Below are 21,872 nucleotides of genomic sequence, written 5' to 3' on the forward strand. Positions count from 1 at the left end.
TCCCATCCTAAGGTAAAGCATCTCCCTGAGCACCTCATCTCCCCTCTCTTTGAACACATCCATTTGGAACACTCTCCCCAGTGCTCCATACGTTTGTTCTGAGCTCAGATTCCCGCAGCTCTCCTGAGGGCTGGTACAGCATCCCCAGGTGATGCTCAGCAGTGCTGAGGACCCCCTGCTCTTAGGGAGCCACTCTGGTAATTTACAGGCCTCCCAGTTTCACACACATGCCTTCAGGGCATTAGGGATGCTCTTCAAATTGATAATAAGACTTGAAGGTTCTGCTTGTGGCTATTTCTTCTGTAAATCACCCACATCTTTCACTTATGGTTTTGACTCCAGACATGGGGCAGACACGTAGGAAAGGCCAAAAATCTGGGCTTAGTCACCAGATTCCCCAGTGTTTGGAGGTACATGAATCCCGTGCTGGTGGCTCAGTGTTAATTGTTTCTTAGGAGATATTTGTGTATGTTCAATAGAAACGGCAACTCCAGCCTCCAGTACCTGAGCAAGCCATGAACAGCAGCACCACCAGAGAACAGGATAGAAAATCAAACTGGGAAACCCCACTGTACTTTTGCATTTAGGGGAAAACACCCGGTGCCTGAGCCAGACCTGCCCCTGAGCTGGCTCTGCTCCGTGCTGGGGTGTCCCAGCTCAGCCCTTCACCCCCTTCAGGGGATTCACTCTCAGGCTAACGCAGTGAGTTTCAGAGGAGCCTGGCACAGAACACCAACCAGGGCTCCCCATCCCTGTGCTCTTCAGTTAGACTGCTAGGAAAACATCAAAACCTTAGATACTTTTTGAGGACAGTTTGCAAAACCTCATTGAAAAGGTGGAGACTTCTGCTCGGGTGACACTGGTTTTTTCAAGCTCAGAACTACAGGTTTTCCCCCTAAAAATGGAACTGAAAATGGTTTTTAAACAAAATATTTGAATTTCTTTTTTAAAAGGAGACTCAAGTCAGTGAATTACTTGTATCAACATACACACTGCATATTGGCTGGTGAGGGGGTTGATCAACAACCTATTGAACTTGATAGGAAAGCTCCCCCCAACTGCAGCAGTGACCTGTCCTGGCACTAAATGCACCCCAATGCTCTAAGTACAGCAGCAGTTTAAGTAGTTTGATTTTCTAATGATTTTTATCAACACACACATCCAGGGAATGGAACAGCAGTAGTGGCTGCAGCTGATAATATGAACAGATGGGACTAGATATATATATTTTTATATATATGTAGCAATAATTACAGGATTTAAAGTGAAATTTCTTTTTGAACCCATACAGAATGTAAAAGCCCAGTACTGGAGAAACACATACAGATTAATACTCTGTCAGTTGTCCCGACTGACTAGGTTGAACAAACAAATCTGTACACTTTATAATCCAGAAGCATTCTCCCTTCCACACTCACTTCCAGGCTGGACTTTACCCAGGGTTAAACCAGTGTCAGTGAAACCCTGACTGGAGGCTGGATGCTTAAGGCAGAAACAGGTTGGGCTTGGCAAGCAGGGGGATTATGTCCCTTACAGCTTCTCCTGCCTCTTGAAAACATCCTGGCATATAGTCCTGGGTGGAAAATACGTTTTCCCAGGAGCATGGGGGGGGTTAAGCAAGCAGTGTTTCTTCTTAACAACCACACCTCCTTCCCAGGGGACTGTCTGACTCGGGCAGGGAGGGGGTTATCTCCAAAGGGCTGAAAAGAGCAATCAGGTGCAATGAGACCAGGAGGGGAAGCCCAGAGCAGGACACCCCTGAGCTGTAGTTCCCACATGGAACTTCTCCTCCTCAGAACTTCTATATTCTTCTTCTTGTTCAAGTCTTTGACTGGGAATTTTTTAGATTTACTTTTCTGGAGGAGAAACTAATTCACATCCATTTGACCAGCTCAGCAACACAAGCTCACCTGCCCTTCCCAGCTGTCCTTCCAAAGCCCCATCCTTCCTCCCCTTCCCTCCTCCTCCTTTCTCTCCCTCTTTCCTCCAAGGCCTTTCCCACCTGGCCATCTCAGGCAGAAACGCTCCCGGATCACTGAGGAGCAGCTGGAGTCTGTGCCCTGGGATGCTGGACCTCAGCAGCATCCTAGTGAGGAGCAGATGGAGGGACCACAGGCTGTGGAAGGGGTTCTTTCCCCATGGCCAGCATTCCCTAGCCAGCTTGGACCTGGCAGGGCAGCCCTCACTCTAGCTGGGTACTACCCTGGCATGGGAAATCTCTTTGGGGGGCTCTGCTTAGCATGACCAGGGGAGGTGTAACATGGTCCTTCATGTATCTGAAGCATTTCCCTACTGTCCCACGTCACAGTGCTCACTCAGGCAGCCCAGCTCTGCTTCCAAAGGCAGATGTTGTTTTTGCAGTTTGAATGTATCCTGTATACCTGCAGGGTAAGGCATGGAGGGAAATACTCCAGGGGGAGCAAAGGGAGGAAAAGTGCTGTGTCAATAATTTGCTGGCTGTTTCCACTTTGCTTTGACAGCAGAGTTGCTGCTTTGAGGCAGATATTCAGATGGCAGCTAATAGACAAGAAGTGGCAGGGATTTCAGCAGCAAATGGATGAACGGATCATGGGCAAGGAAAGGGCATTTCTCCACATTCAGAGCTGTTTTTCATAAAAACTGCAGACATGCCTAAACCTTTCCAATACGCTACAAAGTTCTGCAGCTGTCTCCTTCCTCAACTCCTTCCAGATTCAAATGCAAATCAAATTTGATGGCCTCAGTATGTAATTTTGTGCTACAATATACCATGCTACGCACGTTAGGAAACTGGAAGCATCTTTTCCATCTATTTTTCCTCTTAAATCAGTGGCAAGATTTGCATTCACTTTTCCAGGACCGGATAAGATAACCCTCATATGGGAATCTTCAAAGGTCCTGAGATTTTTTTGCAGAGGAACTTTGCAGGAAGCAAGGTCAGCCCTTGGGTTAGCAGAGCTATCACTGAGTTGGGCACTTGTCCCTCCCTCCATCCTGGGAACTGCACCTGCCAGGGCTGGGAAGGCTTGAACGAGGCAGGCTGAAGGGTCTGGTACTTGGGGGTGCTGCTGGTGTCTCTCTTACTCACTCATGGGGGGAGAAGGAGGAGTTCCTCACAGCCCCCAGGCATTTGGAGAGGAGCTGCTACCAACGGGCCCAACGCAAAAAAGCGAGGAGGAAATGTAGCAGGATATGTGGGAGAGACCCCAGACCTTTCACTGGAAAGACCCAACTATCCCAAGCCCCTCAACCCTCAGATTTCAGCCAAGGTCCCCAACACGCCCAGCCAGCCACCCAAGAGGGGAGCAGTACTTACTGTTGGGGTCTACGTTCTCACAGAGCTCGGTTTTGGCTTCGCCGTTGGGCCTGTCGCTGGGCTTGTGCGAGAGCCGTGACGACATGGTGGCGGCTGTCACCACGGCCTTGAAGCTGCGCTTCCGCTTCTGCACGTTGAGCTCCGGGTGGAAGATGATGATGTACACCTTCGGCATGTAAAGCATCCCCAGGGCCACTGAAGCACTTAAGTTCATGGATATTGTAAGCGTGGTAGTTTGTATGTAGAGCTAGGAGACACAACACACGAGACACTATTACAAAGAAGAGGCCTGGGAAGCCGCCTGCAGCACTTCAAACACCCAGAACGCCTCTCAACACGTTTTGCTACGAGTCTGCAGCCAAAGACGCCTGAGCCGAGCCCTGGGCGCTGCAAAGCACCTGAGCTCAGCCCACGTCAGGTACCTGTTGTGTACCTAGAAGCTCCCAGTGTCTGTTCCAGCACAGCTGCTGCTGGCTGCGTACGCTCAGGTTCCCTTCAGCTTGTTTAAAGATCAGAGCTGGAGCTCAGCAAGGCCAGTGTGCATTTAAACTGGGGGCTGCTGGAAGTCACCCAAGGGGAACTGCTGTAACACAGGCTGAACAGCTTTTTTTAAACAGCTGAGGGAGGTGGGGTGCTTTTGGTTCGAAATCTCTGCAATTCATTGAACTAACTTTGCAGAGACCCCACGGTTTGTGTGCTCCTGACACTCAGCTGTGCCTATTACCACAAATAGTAAAGTCAGAGAACATGAGATCAGTGCTCGAGGACACCCCAGGGTTAGAAACATGCTCTGCAAACACACAGGCCTGGAAAAGGCTCTTGGTTGGGTTTTTTAAAAAATTATCTTTTCAGACAATAATAGATAAACTGAATAAACACTTAATAGACAAACTAGAACAATTCTTGAGACTTTGGGGGATCAGGCAGGGTTAAAAGGTGGGGACAGCACAATGGGGGTGTGAGGGAGCTGAAGAGAGCGAAAGGTCTCTGGGATCCTCTCCAGAAATTAAATACAGGGTAAATCCACACAGATGGGAAAATCATCACACATTGAGGATGGTATCTTCAGGCACCCTTCCCTCATCTCCTCCTATTCAGCACTAATCAGTCTGCACTTCTGGTGGAAAAACTCCATGAATAAATACAATGGCAGAGGAAAATGCTGACTCTGCCCAGGTATTTCCAAATTCCCCTGTTTAGAAAAATACCAGCGTCCCCAGCCTCACTAGTTATAGCTGCACAACAGCTGCCATCATCCTGACTGAGATTAGTGCTGGAAGCAGTTAAACGCCTCACAGCAAACATAAAGAACACACTGGGTATGAATGTGTCCCCTGCAGGTGCCAGACCTGAAGGGCTTCCTCAGTTTCCATGTCCTCCTTATCAGAGGGAAATGACCCCGATGGTGTTGGGAATTCTGCCAACGTCCAGACACTGGGACATAACCCATCTCAGCCTGTGAAAGGATACATTGGGCCACATCACACCACTTCAGGCTGTGAGGGAGCCCCAGAGGTCACCTCGCCTAAAGCCCTGCCCCAAAAAGAGCCCCTGACCCCAGAAGTGCTGCGGCCACCCCACTCTGCCACCCCACCCCCCAAACCCATCCTCTGTGGGGGGCTCACAGCCCCCGTGCTGAACTCCAGCAGCCTGCCCAGGCCTCCACATCTTGTGGTCTGCACCCGAGCAAAGCAGCCCACTGTCCCCTCCGGGTGGCACGGACAGCAAGTGGCCACCATGCCCTCCCATCACCTCCTTTTATATGTTTAATTAGCAACTAGCTCACAGCTCATAGCTCGCAGAGCTTTGGAAGAGCAGTGTGGGACCACATTGCCCCTGGTCTCTGACAGGTAACAGGGCAACTTCTCCCAACCTCAGCTGCTGGGAACACCTCAGGCCCCTGAGTCCCCACTTAACCTGGCCACCACCCTCACCCCCTGTCTCACTGTGACACGATGCTCCAAAGCATCTGCTGAGGATCCTTGCTGGAGGGTTATTTCCTGATTTTATCTTTCAGCAGCGCTGTGAAACACCATGTTTACTTTCTGCAGTGCTGGTTGCTGCTGCTCTGTGCTGCAGAGTTACTACCTGCCTGCTCCTCCTCACCTCCTGCCTCGCAGCCAAACGGTCTTACGCTGCAGATACACACTCCACACCTTTATTTCACATGTATGCACTGTGTCTAGCTATCTTGTTAGAAGGTTTAAAAGAGAAGACAGTTCACAGTGCTTGGAGCTGATCCTCCTTTCTGCTGTGTTCACGTAAATCAGCTGTAATTCAGTTGGGGTCAATAGAAATAGCACAGATGTAATTATTAATTAAATTCAATAGGGCTTTGAAAACTGGAAATGGAATATATCAAATATAACATTTAAGGGCTGAGAGGATAAACAGGAAGATACCCTTCTTATCTTCAAAGCACTGGTAACTTGCTTTTCTGCATGCTAAGATAGAAATAATTACAGCCTCATAAAGAGCTCCCACAGCCACCATGGGAGCTGCAGGTGCCAACACCTCTGAAGGCCAGGGAGGTGTTGAGGACAGCAGGGGTGGCAAACTGCATCCCATCTCGGGCTGGTGTGGCTCCCAGTTCTGGACTCAGACTACACATCTCTCTGCTAACACTTGGGAAGAAAGTTTGCTTAAAGAGTGTCTGTGGTCCCTCTGGCTTAGCCCGAGAAGGATGCAGCCCTGTAACCCCTGCTCAGGAAGAGCTATCTCAGTTTCTGTGTCAATGATAGGGACCTGGATCTGACCAGATCATGATGTTTGGTGGGCTTGTGATTGGCCAGTGTGACCAGCCAAGACCTGCCACTGTAATCAGACCCTGAGACGGGGCATTGGTTTCCTGGGGCATCCTGAGATTGCTGATTTCTGTGCCAGGGCTCAACCCCCCCAGCCACATTCGGTTCTCCACAGGGCTGCACCCATGGACATCTGCCTTACCTGGAGGTCACTCGCCCTGGGGATGGTTGGACCCAACATTTCCCTCTTATTCCAGGGCTGCTGTGATTGCAAAAGCTCCAACCAGCAGAGCCAGTGATGTTCCTATCTGGGTGGACACAGGAGTTAGTTCTGATTTACTCTTGCTACTCAGGGGTGGGAGGTTTGGGGGTTATTTAGTCCTCAGACCCCTGGCAGCATCACACCACTGAGGTTTCCTACCTTGCAGATGCTGAGGGAAGACACAAGGCGAGGGAGAAGAGAGCTTTTGTAGAACAAGGCAGGAAGAGTGACACCCAACGCTTCTCATGACAAATGGGAGCTTCACAAAGATAAGGGAAACTAATAGATATGCTCATTATGCAGAGCTGTAGCTTTATGTATTTTATCTCTGCTTTGTGGTTTTACCAGTCAGACATAAAAATGCAGTTTACATGGAACTATTTCATTCCTTATTTCCCTCCTCCTGATAAAGCCTCTGAAAGCATTTCAGATGAATGCAAACGGCTGGCTTAAAACACAGAGGGTGAGATCCAGCCCACAGTGGGACTCTCCTGCTTCATGCGTGCCTCTTGCAGCTGGCTGGGGAGACCTGGCAGCTTCCAAACCTGGGATCAAATTAAGAAATTAAGATGCAGATTTAGCGAGAGAATCTCAGGCTTGACAGGAATGAGAGCTGGGACTGAGCAGAGGATTGCCAGTGGGAACCAGAGCTCTCTAAAAGCAGTGGTGGGCTCTGCAAGCCGCTCCCACGGCAGGTCCAGAGCCACACTCCTACCACACCAGGACAGAGGATTCCAGAGGGTCACCCTCACTCACCTCCCTCTTCCTGCCTCTCCAACAGACACGGAATTTTGGCCAATTTCCTCTCACTACTCCACTTAGCAGGGTGGTGCCGTTACAAATGCATCAGACTTTGAAGCAGGCAGTGGAGAACACTCAACCCCGAGGATATCATTCACATGCAAAGGCACCTCGATTCTATCATTTACTTTACATAAAGGGTTTCCATTTGAATTTTAGATGTCTGTGTTTTCCAGATTCTTGCTTTATTCATGCAAATGACAAAAATTGCCTTCAGAACCTTGAGAGAAAATTAGCCTGGTCTTGAATACACCCGTCTAACAGGCAGCAATTTTTATAGGGGAAATTAAACCGATGGACAATTTTGCATGAGGTAGGATTGCTCTGGGAAGGGAGGCACTGCAGCACCAGGTCTCTGCCAACCCCACGGACAGCTTTCCAGCTGCCAGGCTGTAATAACTGGAGGTACCAGCACAGCTCTTCCCCAAGTCTCTTTGGAGTCAGAGATAGTTTTTGTAGTCTAACGCTTTTGCATTCACAGCCTAATCAGGAGCAACCGCTCCCTTTATCTAATCCAGCTCTCTAATTATGCAGCCAATCGTCTTATTTTGTAATATGGAAATAAAGTGGTAACTTGAGATATTTTTGGGCTTGTGTTATCACAAACCAATTTATCTCACTTTTATATGGGAATTAAAACAAATGTTCTTACATACAAAGTAGACAGTTTATAAATCTCCCAGAAGACTTCCCAGGTCATCTGCAGATTTCATCTCGTTCTCTACTTTGTGTTGTGCAAATAGAAGAATGAGAAACATTTTTTAATAAAAATTAAAATTAGCTCCCAGTGCATTATATGCTTGTAAAATGCAGGGAGCAGAAAGGCTGGAATATGAATGTGTTCTCAGGCATTTTGGTGTCTAACGCCCAACCCACTGAAGTCACCACCTCATTTTAAAGGCAAATTAAAACAAAAAAAGGAAAATATCTGTTTTCCAGGGAAATCTGTACTTCAACTCTAAATAGGCCCCATGGAGGAAGAGCCACTGCCCCCCTCCCTCCAGCAAAGGTGTTGCCTATTTGCCACCCAAACCTCTCTGAGGTGCTACATCCCATTTCTCACCCCAGCTGTTATTAGGGTGCCCTATGGCCAGGACCAGGAGGTGTCACCACACAGAAATCCCCAGTCCCAAAGCACCCCTAAAACTACACCAGTCGAGAGGCTGAATGGTCAGCAACTCCCTGCAGTATTTGGGACCCCTTTTGCCCCCCCCGACTGAGGCTTTGGCTGCGGCCACAGCCCTGGGTGGGGGATGAGGGCCCCCACAGTGTGACCCCCTCCTTCTGGCAGCCCCATCCCCTCAAGAGAACAAGCCCTGGCCTTAGGGCAAGCGCTGCTCTCATCTCCTCGACAGCTTGATTTATGGAAGTTTCAGGCAGCGGCAACTTTACCCAGGCAACCATGACTTGCCACGAGGATTGTACACTCTGTTGGCTGAGAAATAGAAAATGTTATGTGTGAAGCAGTCCTGTCAGCTCTCTTTACCAACCTGGCTCAGTAATCCTCTTTCCATGCCCCACTGAGGCTTTCCAGCAGCCCGTGTGCATCCCGGGCCCCCGCCGCCGGCTCCCGCGGATACAGACATCCACTCGCTTTCTTCACTTGGATGGTACCAGTTCAGCTGCAGATAATACCACACCGCCCTGAAGCTTATCTCCCGATGACTTCCAGGACCCCTGCCTCCATCCCCATCCTTTTAAGCATCATAATCTGCTCAAGCTGTCACTTAGCAGCACGCTTTGGAGAATAGAGCGGTTTGGGAAAAAACCAGAACTCTTTTCCTAGATCAGAAGGTTTTAGTCCAGCAGTGCTTTGGGAAAGCATTTCCCTTTCTTTTCAGATAACAGGAGTTTTGGGGGAAAAGAAATAAATCACACACCCCACATCCCCCTGTCCACAGACACCAGGCTCCAGTATTTTGGACAAAAGGAACAAACATCTGGGAAATGATCCAGAAGACAGGGATTTCCAGCTGAAGGAGGTCACTTAATAAATGGGAGACAGTAAGCACACAGCTTACCTGCTGCTGTGACCTGTGCTCCTAATGGCATTACCATAATCCACCCTGGACCAGCAGATCATTGTACTTTTCCAGTGTTTGAGTATTTACAGGCACAAAATCCTGGCCCTTGCCAACACCCACGCTCTGTCCTTACAGCCAAGGCTAAAGGCTGCAGCTCTGAGTGCTGCAGTGTCCAACCAGGGATCCCTGTGCTACTTCCACCTGCTTCAGGGCCCAGGGGCACCACGGCACCATCAGCTACACGAGCACGTGTCCTCAGGACAGTCTGTGTTCACGATGAGCACAGAGTCATCATAGTTGGAACAGACCCCCAAGATCATCTAGTCCGACCGTTCCCTACCACCTGTATTACTCACCAGACCATGTCCCTGAGCACCTCACCCAACCTTTAATGATTATTTAATATGCTCTTCTTGCTCACCAACCTGCCAGTTCCATGGCTCAGTAAGTAGAATCCCAGACTCTCAGAATCACAGACTCACAGAACGCTTTGGGCTGGAAGGGAACTAAAGACCATCCAGTTCAAGCCCCCTGCCATGAGCAGGGACACCTCTCCCCAGCCCAGGCTGCTCAAGGCCCCATCCAACAACCTCTGACCCCTCTCACAAGGATATAATACCACCTTTCTTTGTAGCCTTTTACAGAACGTTGCCTGTTTGTGCCTCTGGGCTGTTTGGTGTGTGCTTCCCATGGCACCACGCTGCTCTGGAGGTGATCATCAGCAGAGCTTCAGAAGCACAGCCCCACCACAACGTGAGACACAGCAATCACGATGCTCACCAAGTTCCAGGAATGACAATAGATGCTACCCAAGGGACGTGTGATAAACAGATCATAGTAGTTATGCTGATTGCTGGTATTACTGTACAGAACAGCAAGGCAGCAAATAGCCTGTGTGAGCCGTCTGTGGGAATGTCACAGAGTCAGGCACGCTGCTTAATTAGAAATCCTGGATCAGTCATTACCCGAAAGGTGACACTGAAGGAAATGATGGGATTCCAGTGTCAGAACATTTGCTGTTAATGGCCGGCTGCTTTGCAGGCTGACAGCACCAGGGCAGCTTACCAAGCACTGAGGAACACTCCATCTGAGCTGCTCCGGTGCACGGGCTGGGCTCAGAGGATGGGCTGCGCGTCCCCGGCGCGCTGGGGTACACGTGGCATGGGAGACACGTGGGCTTTGGGGCACGTCTGCAGCCCGGCAGCATCTCCTCTCCTTTTTTAATCCCCAAACCGACTTCCAAGCCTGAGCCAGGTCTGTCCTGCAGCTCACTGTGGAGCTTTCTGCCTCTGAGAGGAATCATTTTGGTGGCTGGTTGCAGTGGATCTGAGGCTGGATGGCTTTCATCAGAGAAAATAGCCAGGCTGTTAAGTTAGTTTCCTTTGGAAATTCCCACAATATTGCAGCTAGTAGATCAGAAAAAACCTGCAGGTTAACTCTGTGGATACATTTCGGTGTAATGGGGAAACAAAAATGGTCCCATGGGAACAGCAAGTACCTGCAGAGTAACGTCATGGTTCTCTGGGAGAAATGAAAGTAACCAAGATTAAAGTTTGGAAAGTAGCACCCCAAATTACTGTCCTGTTACACCTGGCAATAACAATCACACCTCAGCCTTCTGAGAGGTCACTGTCAGCCCTGTGCTGGGAGCAGGAGCCACGGACCTGGGGCAGCAGCTCGGCAGGAGCGAGTGGGAAACCAGGACTGGGGCCCCACACAGGCACTGCACCCCTGGCCAGGGCACCAGCACTGGACACAAACCCTGTCACACAGGCGAGCAGAACATTTAAATTAACTTTTTTATGTCAGGGCAGTTCTCCTTCTGACAGCCCTTACACATTTGAAGGTCTTTCCTTTTTTAATTTACTAATAGCACGATGATGAAATCCCACAGGCTGTCCCAGGGCTTTTGTTTAGGTGTTACCTCCACGTTCATCCTTCCTAAAGGGAAATGTGGAGTTCTAAATAAGCTAGGGAAGCGATACTTCTAGATCATCACAAACCCCCTGTGTGCCTGGGTGAGCTTCTTGCATGTGTTTGACCAAAGACAGTTAATATTCCTGCTCAGAGAAAAGGAGGGAGCTGAGAAAAGATCCCCATTTGAGGGATCACTCCTGTCTAAGCAGAAACCAAAACGGCATCAGTCCCTTCAGGAAGCTGTCCTAGCCTTGTCCATGTTCACATCCAGCATCTGGCATGCCCATGACCCAGGACCTCGGCCCTGTGCCCCCCCAGCACGTGCTGCTGTGGAGGGGGGTGGCTCTCACCCCAGCTCGTGACAGCCTCTGCCAGGCACAGGGCAGCATCCCTGCTGTTGCTCATGGGATGCTGCATGCTGTGAGTGGCAAAGGTGACTTGTGAAGTCACCACAGCTGCGTTAGAAACAGGCTCTGCCCTGCCCAAAGAGACCACTGTCAGCATGGTTAGCAAGCAGTAAAGCAACCTCTGCTGCTGATCAGACCTTCTGGTGCCTGGTGACAGCCTGTGATGTTCCAGAAAGCTGCTCCCGGTCACATCACCAAGTGCAGAGGTTTGGGAGGAGAACAGGCCCGGCACAGAGCGGTTCCCTTCTCACAGACGGGGTCTCATTCCCTCCTCACAGCCCTGCTAAACTACGACCTGGCCCGATGCGCTGGTATCACACTGGGGAAGAGCGACAGGCTGGTACCCGCGAAACCCTGGGACGTGCCTGCGAACGGCGTCACGTCCGCTGCTGCCGGGCCCGGCGGTGACAGCATTATACACCAGAGTTATGCAGGTAATGGGTGTGATGAATTATGTTCCAATATGTTTGCAGCAGCAGGAGGCTTCACATACCGAAGGGAAAATTGGGGTCATATTCTGAAAGATTGCCACCTGCGGAGGCCAAACGCGCAGGCAGACAGTGCAGCCGTAAACAGGGCTAAAAGGACTCATTTCCAACTCCTGCTGCCTGTGCTCTGAAGCTGTTCCTCCTAATGTCACCCCGCCAAAGCCAACTTACATTTTCATGTCCTAAGAGCACCCAAGACATCCAGCTTGTGCTTCACAGGCAAACACGCTGAGTAAAGATGAAGTAAATGTACTTTAACTATACTGCTGCTGTGTGAGCTAAATGCTTCATACAGCTTGATCCCTTCTAATGGGGACTTTCTTATGCAAGAAATGTGCATACATGAGAAAAAAAACCAACCCCTATGTCCATGGATTATATCCACAACGTGTATGGAAATTCCAAACAGCAGAAGTTCAAGCACTTGCCCTGAGGGTTATGATGCAGATGCAGGAGGAGGAATTTTGTTTCCCCAGCCTGTAACAGAAACTCTAGCAGCTTATCTAGAAGGAAATTAAATTATTCAGATAATTGGACAGAGCAGCGATGGAAAAGCATGTTGCTGCTTTCAAGGGGCATCAAATGGCTAAAAGAGAGATTGAAGCAGTATCAAAGCCAGTCCCACAAGTCAGTTTATACAGGCTCTGCTTGGCAGAGATTCCACATCCGCCTTTGCTTTCTCTATCAGTTACAGAGACAATAAAGACGCCCATGAACCGCTCAGAATCATCTGGGACTTGCTCAGCCAAGAAATGAACAGTGATGGCCCTGGCTTGAGTCAACAAAAGACGGGAGCTGGTTTGGATTTGTGGCTCCCTGGAGCTGACTGCATCCTCTGAGCTAACAAGGACACCTCACTGAACCAGAAATTCGGCCCAGAACCGTGTGGCACCAAGACAATGTTCTCACAGGGATAGGGACATCTGAAGCAGCATCTCCACCGCTGACATAAGATGGAGTTCTGTCCCTTTGGGATTCATCTTCTCCTGGGTTTTGCTTCCAGACTCCTGTAAGCTGATGGGCATAAGAATTTGAAATGGATGAAGTTTTCCCAGAGGGACCTCAGCTGTGATGTGCTGTTACCCCCTGCAGATGCCTGTCCTCCTGAGGTGTCCTGAGACACACACCACTTTGTGTGAGCTGCTAAAGGGTCTTCAGCTGATAAGCAACTGTGGTCACAGCTGCATTTGGCTGTATTTTGAGCACAGCATAGCTCAAAAAATCCCATTATCCATCCTCAGAACTGTCCAGTATCACTGGCTTGGCACTGGCGTTTGCTCTAAGAGCTATAAAATGTTACACATCCCTACAAAGAGACAAACACGAAGTGCAACAGAAGTAATGCACATCCTTAACTTCTATTATTAAGGTAATGGCTTTTCCCTCTTTCCCTGGCTGAGCACTTAGCTTTTTTGAGCTAGAAATAATTCTTCATCTGTCCTTTTTCCCAAAGATTACATCATTGGAGAAAGCCATCATTTCATCCTTCACCTTCACCACTGCGCTGCTAAATTGACTGACATACAATCCTGGCGTTTCAGGGGAGTCAGTGCCAGGCTGCAGCTCCTGTTATAAATCATATTTCTCCACACTCATTGCCTTTCATTCATTTTATACATGACCAGAGATTAGAGTTCAAATGAAATAGATTTTGCTATCCTCCTCAAGTTCCCAACGTCACCAGTCTAGAAATCTTTAATTTTACTCACCTCAACTGGTGAGTTCAATGTAAAAAGAGGAGAAAAAAACCCCACAACACTTGGTTTCAGTTGTTGAGCAAAACAAAGGGAGGGTAGTCTGAGTGCCCTGGCTGTGTCTCTGTTACCTGATGGGATGCACCACAGGGTGCTGGGTACCATCTCAGTGGGGGGATGAAGAGTGGCCACCTCTGCTGGGCTCCCAGGATGAGGAAACACCAGCCCATGCCAAGAGTCAGGCATGTTCAAACCCTCACCCTGAATTTCAGGATCTGGGACTCTGTTCAGGCAACAGAACACCTGCAGTTACCAAAATCACCAGCTTCTGTCCTCGGGTTCCAAGAGGAAATGTTAAACAGCACATCAGAGAGACGTGGGGATGGGTGGGACACCAGTACAGCAGGAACAGCCACTGCAGTGCCCTGAGCTTCCCAGAAACACCTCAGGGAACAACACTGCTTGTAATGGGAATGGCCAGTCTTACCATGGTGACAAGCTTTCCTCCCCTACCAGCTGCTGAGCGAACACAAGGCAAAGCCACCTCACAGTTTCCTTAAATTATTAACACCCTCTAGAACAAAAAATAATCTCCAGGCAAATGATTTCAAGACAATTCCGTTTCTCTGAGATGGAGGAATCAGCAAGAGGCAAGATGCAACAGAAGGTATTGATTATAAAAAGACAAACACACAGCAAGTTAATGTGAGGGTATGTGAACATATAGATGGGGAACTAAAAATATTACAGCCTCATAAATAGTCAGGTATAATAAAAGAATTATAAAGAAACCTTTCATCCAGAGCGGCCACCTAGTTTTCTAAATTCCACTTTGCCATCAATCAGGACTCAAGATGCTAATAAACAGCTCCAGGATAAGAAGAGTTCTTTTTCAGTAAAGCAACTTTAGATGCCTAACTTCAGGCTGAGGTGTTAAGGTAAATGGCCCTCATCACCAGCCTGAGAAATGAAGTGCTCTTAGTAGAGGTCTCTGTCCTAGCAGAAGAGGTGCTGGCATCTCCTACCCATGACAGGAAAAGCTGGGGTAACAGTTAGGTCTGGCTGACTTCCCACGCTGGGGACACCTTTCCCTCCAGAGGGACAGAAACAAAGTTTGGAAAAAATGAAGAGAAAGCATCCACACACAGCCATGATGGAGCCCATCCCACACTGCCAGGGAAGATCTGGCCAACGTTCATCACTGTAGCTCAACCACTTCAAGAAGCAGAGTCCAACCATCCCTGTCCTGTGCTGACCCATCTCCCTGAGCACCTCATCTCCCCTCTGTTCAACACCCCCAGGGCTGGGGACTCAGCCCCTCCCTGGGCAGCCTGTGCCACAGCCCCACAACTCTGCCAGGGAGGAACTTTTCCCTCCCAGCTGAGCTGACCCTGCCCTGGGGCAGCTTGAGCCCATTGCCCCTTGTCCCATCTCCTGTCCCCTGGCTGCAGAGACCATCGCCCACCTCTCTGCACCCTCCTGGCAGGGCAGGGGAGGTGGGGAGAAGGTCTCCCCTCAGCCTCCTCTTCTCCAGGCTGAACACCCCCAGCTCCCTCAGCTGCTCCTCAGAGGATTTGCCCTCCAGCCCCTTCCCCAGCCTGGTTGCCCTTCTCTGCACTCACTCCAGGACCTCCATGTCCTTCTGATGGTGAGGAGCCCAGAACTGGACCCAGCACCTGAGGTGCAGCCTCACCAGTGCCGAGTACAGGGGCACAATCTCCTCCCCAGACCTGCTGCCCACGCTAGCTCTGACACAAGCCAGGATGCCATTGGCCTTCCCGGCCACCTGAGCACACTGTTGGCTCATGGTCAGTCAGCAGTCACCCAACACTCCCAGGTCCTTCTCTGCCTGGCAGTGCTTCTATTAGCATGGGGGCTCTTACCCAGCAAAACCCCCACTGATCTCCTCTCAGCCAGTCTGAACACACAGCTTACAGCACCAAATCCAGCGAGCAGCCAACTCATATTTTTAGGCACATAGCTTAACCTCCCACAGGCAATCTGACACCAGCCACGGCTTCCAGGATTCGGGATGTCCCAGCCCTCAGAGCTGCTGCACAGCCAAATAGAGCAGGACTATAAAGCTCCAGGTGCAGGACCCCGCGCACCGTCCCACAGATCTCACGTGCCTCCCAGGTCAACACAGTCAGACCTCACTGGAGCAACGGGTCAGGGGACACATGCCAGAAGGATCCAAGGCTTCTCTTGCATCCTTTGCATGAAGCTACATGGAACCTGAGGAGGCTGCACAGGAAAGGCAGGGTACAAAGTGTCCTGAGATGTGAAGCATCATCCTCTGAGGAAAAGCGGGATGGAAACCCGGGGACAGCAGGAGCTTCTCCAGCTCCCGCCAGGTCACAGGGTGCTCTTTACACTCAGTGTACTTTTATCTGTGTGGGCAAATGAGAACACGGGGTGTGCATTCTGCAGGTGGCTCTTTGTCGGGCTGCAGGTCACAACTGACGACAGGCTTGACAATCCACAGCAGCGCCGGTATCTGCACGAGGTTGTCATGGCAATGAAACGTCTGCGAAGGCAGCTGATAGGAGCCGCTGCTCTGCCTTGACAGGGCTGGAAAATATTGCCAAAATTATTCATAGCCTGGAAATAAGAGAGGCGCAAATGCCCTAATGGTTTTCTCCCCACTATGTGCTGTTAACCATTCTGGGGTGGGCAATTTTCCTCCTTTTACTGCGCAGTAAATCAGCCAGGCTCCCATTACAGCGGCGAGCAGCCCTTCCCTTTAATGGATTCAGGTCTTGCAAAATTTAATTTATAATCCAAAATGAACATGAGCATTTCTGTATTTTTATAATCGTGCACAGCAGCCCAGCAAGCTGAAAGGGGGTTAAAAAAAAAAACCCCAAACAAAACCACCAAGGCCCAAAGCCCCCCCCAGCCCTCGGAGCATCTCTCCAAGAGGCTCCTTCTCCCCGCTGGACCGGCAGCTTAGAGGGGCTGGGAAGGATGGTGTGTGGGCACGGTGCTGTGCCACACTGCTCAGAGGAGGCTGGCTTTTCCTGAGCTGTCAATTAGGAGTTTTAACAAGGAGAAAGGGGGGAAAAAAGAAAGGAAGGTATCTCAGACCATGCTCTGCTCCTAATGACAAGTGACACTCCACGCACAACATGCATCTTACTGAGCAGGCTGCCCAGACAACATCCAGCGCTGTCCCGGCCAACTGGTTCCCCCCAGCCCCACGCAGCCCAGCTCAGCACTGGAGGAGGCATCATACCACATCCCATGGGAAAACACACAGAGACAGTGAAGACACCTCGAGAATTCAGGGTGGCTCTGTGTTTTTCCCAGACAAGCCTCAGTTGTAGGGGTGTGCAGGAGTAGGTGTTAACACTATTATTCCTTCAGAGCTGCCCAAGTTTGCATTTAATTAACTAAATGACTTGAGCCATCCAATTCTTGTTGCTACTAATGTATCACAATTAGCACAAACAGTTGCCACGGCAACTGCTCAATCCATCATAATTCATCAATGGGGCTGGTTTACGCAACCCCGGGTTTCTGTGACACGCAGATGGGCGTTTATTGTTATGCTAAACTGGGAACGGGTAATCCCAGAATACAAGATGATTTAGGTGCTCGTTTAAATGAGATTTAATTACAAAAAGTCTAGCGGTTTAGGACCTGCCAATTTCCAGTCCTTCCACGACCTCCTGGCTGTTAGGGGTTATCCGTGCGCGTCCGCGCTAATCCGGAGCATCCGGAGAGCTGCCTCTCCCAGTCATCAAACGCTGCATTTATTCTATTGCAAGGATAAACCGAATCCTCCTCTCGAGCCTGGCACTGCAATGCCAGCCTGCAGCCCTATCCCAACCATTCCCCACAGCACAGTTTAACGAGGTGATAGCGTGTCCTGACAGCTCGCGATTCCTCCCTACCGGCACCCAGTTAATTCTGAGATTAACTCCTACACATCATGGCTCAGAGGTGACATTACAAATCACTGTGAATTATTTGAAGCTCCCTATCAGCAGCTTCATTTGGGGTACTCACATTTGGGGTGCTTACACAGAAACCAGTCTGGCATATTGCAGGCAAACTCGAGTTTTAAACCAAATCAGCGTTTAACGAATCCACGTCTTGACAGAAGCTGCAGACCCTATTCTGCATCCCTGCTTATTAATTAAACATCTTCAACAGGATAAAAACCCCAAACACTCTTTATTGCCGTCTTCATAGTCACAGAGCATACCTGCTTTTATCCTTAACTGAGATTTATTTGCTGTCTTCTATCCTCTATTATGCATCAAGAAACAAACACTGAGTAAGGAGCGGTTCCCTTATCTCTGCATTCAGCAAGGCACAGGGAAGCTTGTAAACACAAGGCTGAATCTGTGAAAAAACATCCCTTCTGCCAGAGCATGGGAGCCCTGGGCCTCAGGGGAGAGAAAGCATGGGAAGGAGGAATTTCTCTCTGCATAGGATGACAATCCAATCGAGCCACCCCACTCACACAGGGAAGTTTACTCTAGTAAAGGTTGGTTCAGGCATCCCTTTCCCGAGCCCAGGGACACAGCACCGGGCACTGAACCACCCCTGGGCACTCATCCTGACGTTGAGTTTGACTTTCTCTCACCTGAGTCCTTGCTCAGGTCCCAGTTAGGCTGAGGCTGGTGCTGGGCTGGAGCGCAGGGATGGCCGGCAGCGCTCGGCACGTGCAGCAATTACCAACCAGGACACTGAGAGGCCTTGACCTTTCTTTCTTATCTTCAGTCATTAACAGATTTCATCTTCCAGTCAATAAAACCTGCTACAACTACATTGATTTTGAAGTTCTAGAGAATCAAATCACTTGATCTTTCTACTTAAACTCCCCTGGTCCTCCAATTAGGGTACCAGAACAAATCTTAACTACTGCCTAATATCAGTTTTCACAAGACTTTCTCTCCAGCTGTAATCATGTCTTAAGCACCTTGGCTAAATTAATTGATTTTCATCCCCCTCTGTTAGCACCACCACAGACAATTGAGTGCTGAGCCTTTAAACGTGTTTTACTCCTCAACTTCCTCGTGAATCACTGTCAGTAGTAACGTTTGCTACCAGGATCTGTTCTGCTCACAGAAAGAGCCATCTTGTCTTCAAACAATATTTAATCATCTCCATTAAACGTTACAGGTCGCCTGGATGCTGAGTAAATCACAGGGAACAAGGGGAAGATGCTAGCACACTGCTCACCACGTGTTCTGCCCTCCTACTCCTCTGTGCTCCTTCGAACAAGCATCTCTCCTCTGTGAGTCCAATGAAGGTGTTGTGAGCACCCAAGAGATTCAACTGGGACACACAGTATTTTTAGTTGTTACAAACACAGCGTGAGCATTGTGAAACCCTCTGACTCTGGGGTGCAGGTAGGGTTAGACCTCAGGTTTCCCCACTCAGCTATTGCTGAGTAAGGTTGTAAACCCTAATTTCACCTCATTCCCTCACTCTGGGTTTGCCACCACAGATACTTCAGCCACTGAAAGGCCAAATGCCAACTCAGATTGAATAATCTCTTGGTGAAGTGTCTGACATCATTAACCAGAAAGCCCTAAATGCAAAACCCCCTTCTGAAAGTCCGGACAGCTGAAGAGCTGCAGGATGCTGCAGCTGAGCCCATCAACAGAGATTTGGTGGGAGATGCCTGCCAGAGAAAGGAGTCTCTCTGGTAAATCTGTATCACTGGAGCTCCCTGGGTACCAGCTGCTGCCTACTCCTTTCTCACCCCCACTACTCATGTTGGGAAAGAAAACGTGTTTCTTCAGTCTCTGCTGCCAAGAACACAGAGATGGGCACGTGAGCAATAGCAAAGACCAATTTCAGGTGGGAACGATGTCAAACCGCCACACTGCAGAAGGGAAAGACCTTCCTTGCTGCTCCTGTGCCCTGCCAGACAGGCCACCCCCAGCAGGGACCGCAGCTGGGGGCTATGTCACAGCCATGGGCAGAGAGGAGACCTGGCTCCTGTAACCCTGGCCCCTCTGCAGTGGCATGGCAGGCACAGGCTGCGGCACCTCTGCTGTGACACACCTCCTGAAGCCTCGCTCAGCCATGATGAGCAGGGCCTTTCCCAGCAAGACCCCTTCCGTAACAGGAGGGAAGAGCAGTAAAGATGTCACCTCTCTCCGATCTCTTCCCCTAAGGTTCCCTTTTCTCTTCCAATCTGTCTCCTCACCTGTGCAGCATCTCTGTACGTGCTCGCAGGTATCTTTGCTTGGGCTGGCGCAGAACAGTCTCTTGCTCTTCGAGGCGTTTTTCATTTGTCACAGAGCATCGATCCTCTGACAATATTCTCAGCTCCTTTCTGCCCTATAAACAACATCACTGGTTTCCAAAGCAGCGGGGACGTACAGGCAGAGCAGGAACTGGTAACATCTGTACCAAGCGCCGGAGGAGGCTCCGCTCGTGCTCGCTGCTGAATGGGGACTCCTCAGTCCCCCCACAACCAGGGCAAATGGTGTCAGGGCAGCTCAGGCTGCCCTGGGGACCAGGGATGTGTCCTGCTGGTGGCTGCGACTGGCTGGTGGCCATGGTCCTTGCCCTGAACCCTGCAGAGCAACAGACACGTTCCGCGCTGTCACAGCACACCGGGGTCTGCAGGAGCCCCCCGGCTCTGCTGCCTGAAGGAAGGATCAGATCCCTTTTATGGCTGAGCTGTTTGGGATGAATATGAACACAGATTTTAAAAAAAAGCCATTAGTTCAAAATGCAGAAGGATAAACATGCCCCAAATCGCTTCTGACGGGGCACACTTGGGACACAGAAATTTTTGCTTCAGTCTACGAGAATTCATTGTTGTTTCTTTTTAACCTTCTGCTAAGCTTATGCCTCAAAGACAAAATACAAGGCAATTTCCTTGACTGAGTATGATGGTTTCTGCTTTTATTATTATTACATGCCTGCTTAAACCATTTAAAACAACAAATAAATCCTTCAGGTCAATATTTTCCTGTTCATCTCTTACGTGCAGTGAAACCTGGTTCTTTGCTTCGCATTCAATTGGCCTTGCTCGGCTGGAACCGCACTTTCCAGAACGGCTGCTCCCTCCCCTGCAAACACAGCTATATTTAGCGTGCTGGTAGGCATGGAGGACCTGATGTCTTTGGGTTAGAGGACCTAGTTCAGAGCAAATGCACCCCCATCCCCATGACTGGTGTTGCAACACGGGAGCTCTTCCAGCCCATCCCTGGAACTCTGGACTACTGCTTTTGGGGACAAACTGTTTCAGGTAAAGCACCAGCTGAATTGTGAACTCCAAAGTATCACATTCTCTCTTATTTCCACGCTGGTTGGGTGCTGGGTAAGACAACTGTACATCAGGTAGTAAGTTGCTGCGCTCTCAGACCCGTCCCACAAGCCCGCTCTGACCAAGCCAACAGTGAAACCTCAGCGGGCCAGCTCTCTGCTGGGTGGTTTGCATTCTGCTCCCACTTTGTTTCTGTTTATGAGAGGACTAATTTAGCTCTGGGTGTGTGACCCAAGTGCAGGCAGTAAAAGATGCGAGTGGGGAGAGGAGGGTGCTTGATTCCCTGCCCTTCCTGCTGCTCTCACAAGCCATTCACACACAAAAGGGCCTAAGGACCCATTCTTCCTGCTGAAATGGTTTGATCAAAGGAAACTCTGACTCCAGCACACAAGTTCAGCAAGAAGATTGAGAAACATCTGCATAACTTACATTGTATTGAATAAGCCCTTCACGGTTCTCCTTTTGTTCCTGGATGAGCTTGGAATCAGCAGCCATTATTTCTTACTCAAAATAACATTATTATGTTTCTACAATACCCGTGGGGTTGGGAAACTGGTTATGAGCTGCTCTCACAACGTGCTCCCTCAGTTCCCAGCGCTTGGCTTACCATGCTAGCCACGACCTACAGGATTTTGCTGAAAAGATGATTAACTCTTGTGCAAACAAAGGGCCGCTAATGGGAGAGCCCAGGTCTCCTGCAGCAAAAATCAAACCACACGATGCACCGCATGGACCTGGCAGAGCACACCAGCCCCTGGCAATGTCCCACAGGCTTTCACACAGGGAATGACCCTCTAGTACAGCCCAAAGTCATCCCACCTGTACCCCTGAAAGCAGACTGGGCTCTCCCAAAAAACTGGTGCTAGGAGAGAATGAGGCTTGCAGGAGATACCGATACTTCTGGGGAGCTTTGGTGCCTTTGTACCACACTTATCTCAAGCCTCACATACACAGGAAACTCAAAATAACCATTAAGAGGCATTATCCCAACTGGAAACAC

General features: G+C 49.7%; 1 protein-coding gene across 2 annotated transcripts in view; it reads right to left on the reverse strand.

Annotated features, from left to right (window-relative positions):
- Positions 1-21,872, reverse strand: part of GRM7 (glutamate metabotropic receptor 7) — a gene marked incomplete at both ends in the record, with an annotated part of 258,377 nt that overhangs the window by 17,768 nt on the left and 218,737 nt on the right. For both annotated transcript variants that reach the window (XM_084269732.1, XM_084269731.1), the window contains one exon: positions 3,296-3,542. In XM_084269732.1, coding sequence (XP_084125858.1) covers positions 3,296-3,542 — 247 coding nt within the window. The remainder of the gene's footprint in view (positions 1-3,295; positions 3,543-21,872) is intronic.

The sequence above is a fragment of the Gallinula chloropus genome (assembly GCF_964237585.1).
Source record: "Gallinula chloropus genome assembly, chromosome: 12".
NCBI classification, from domain to species: Eukaryota; Metazoa; Chordata; class Aves; order Gruiformes; family Rallidae; genus Gallinula; species Gallinula chloropus.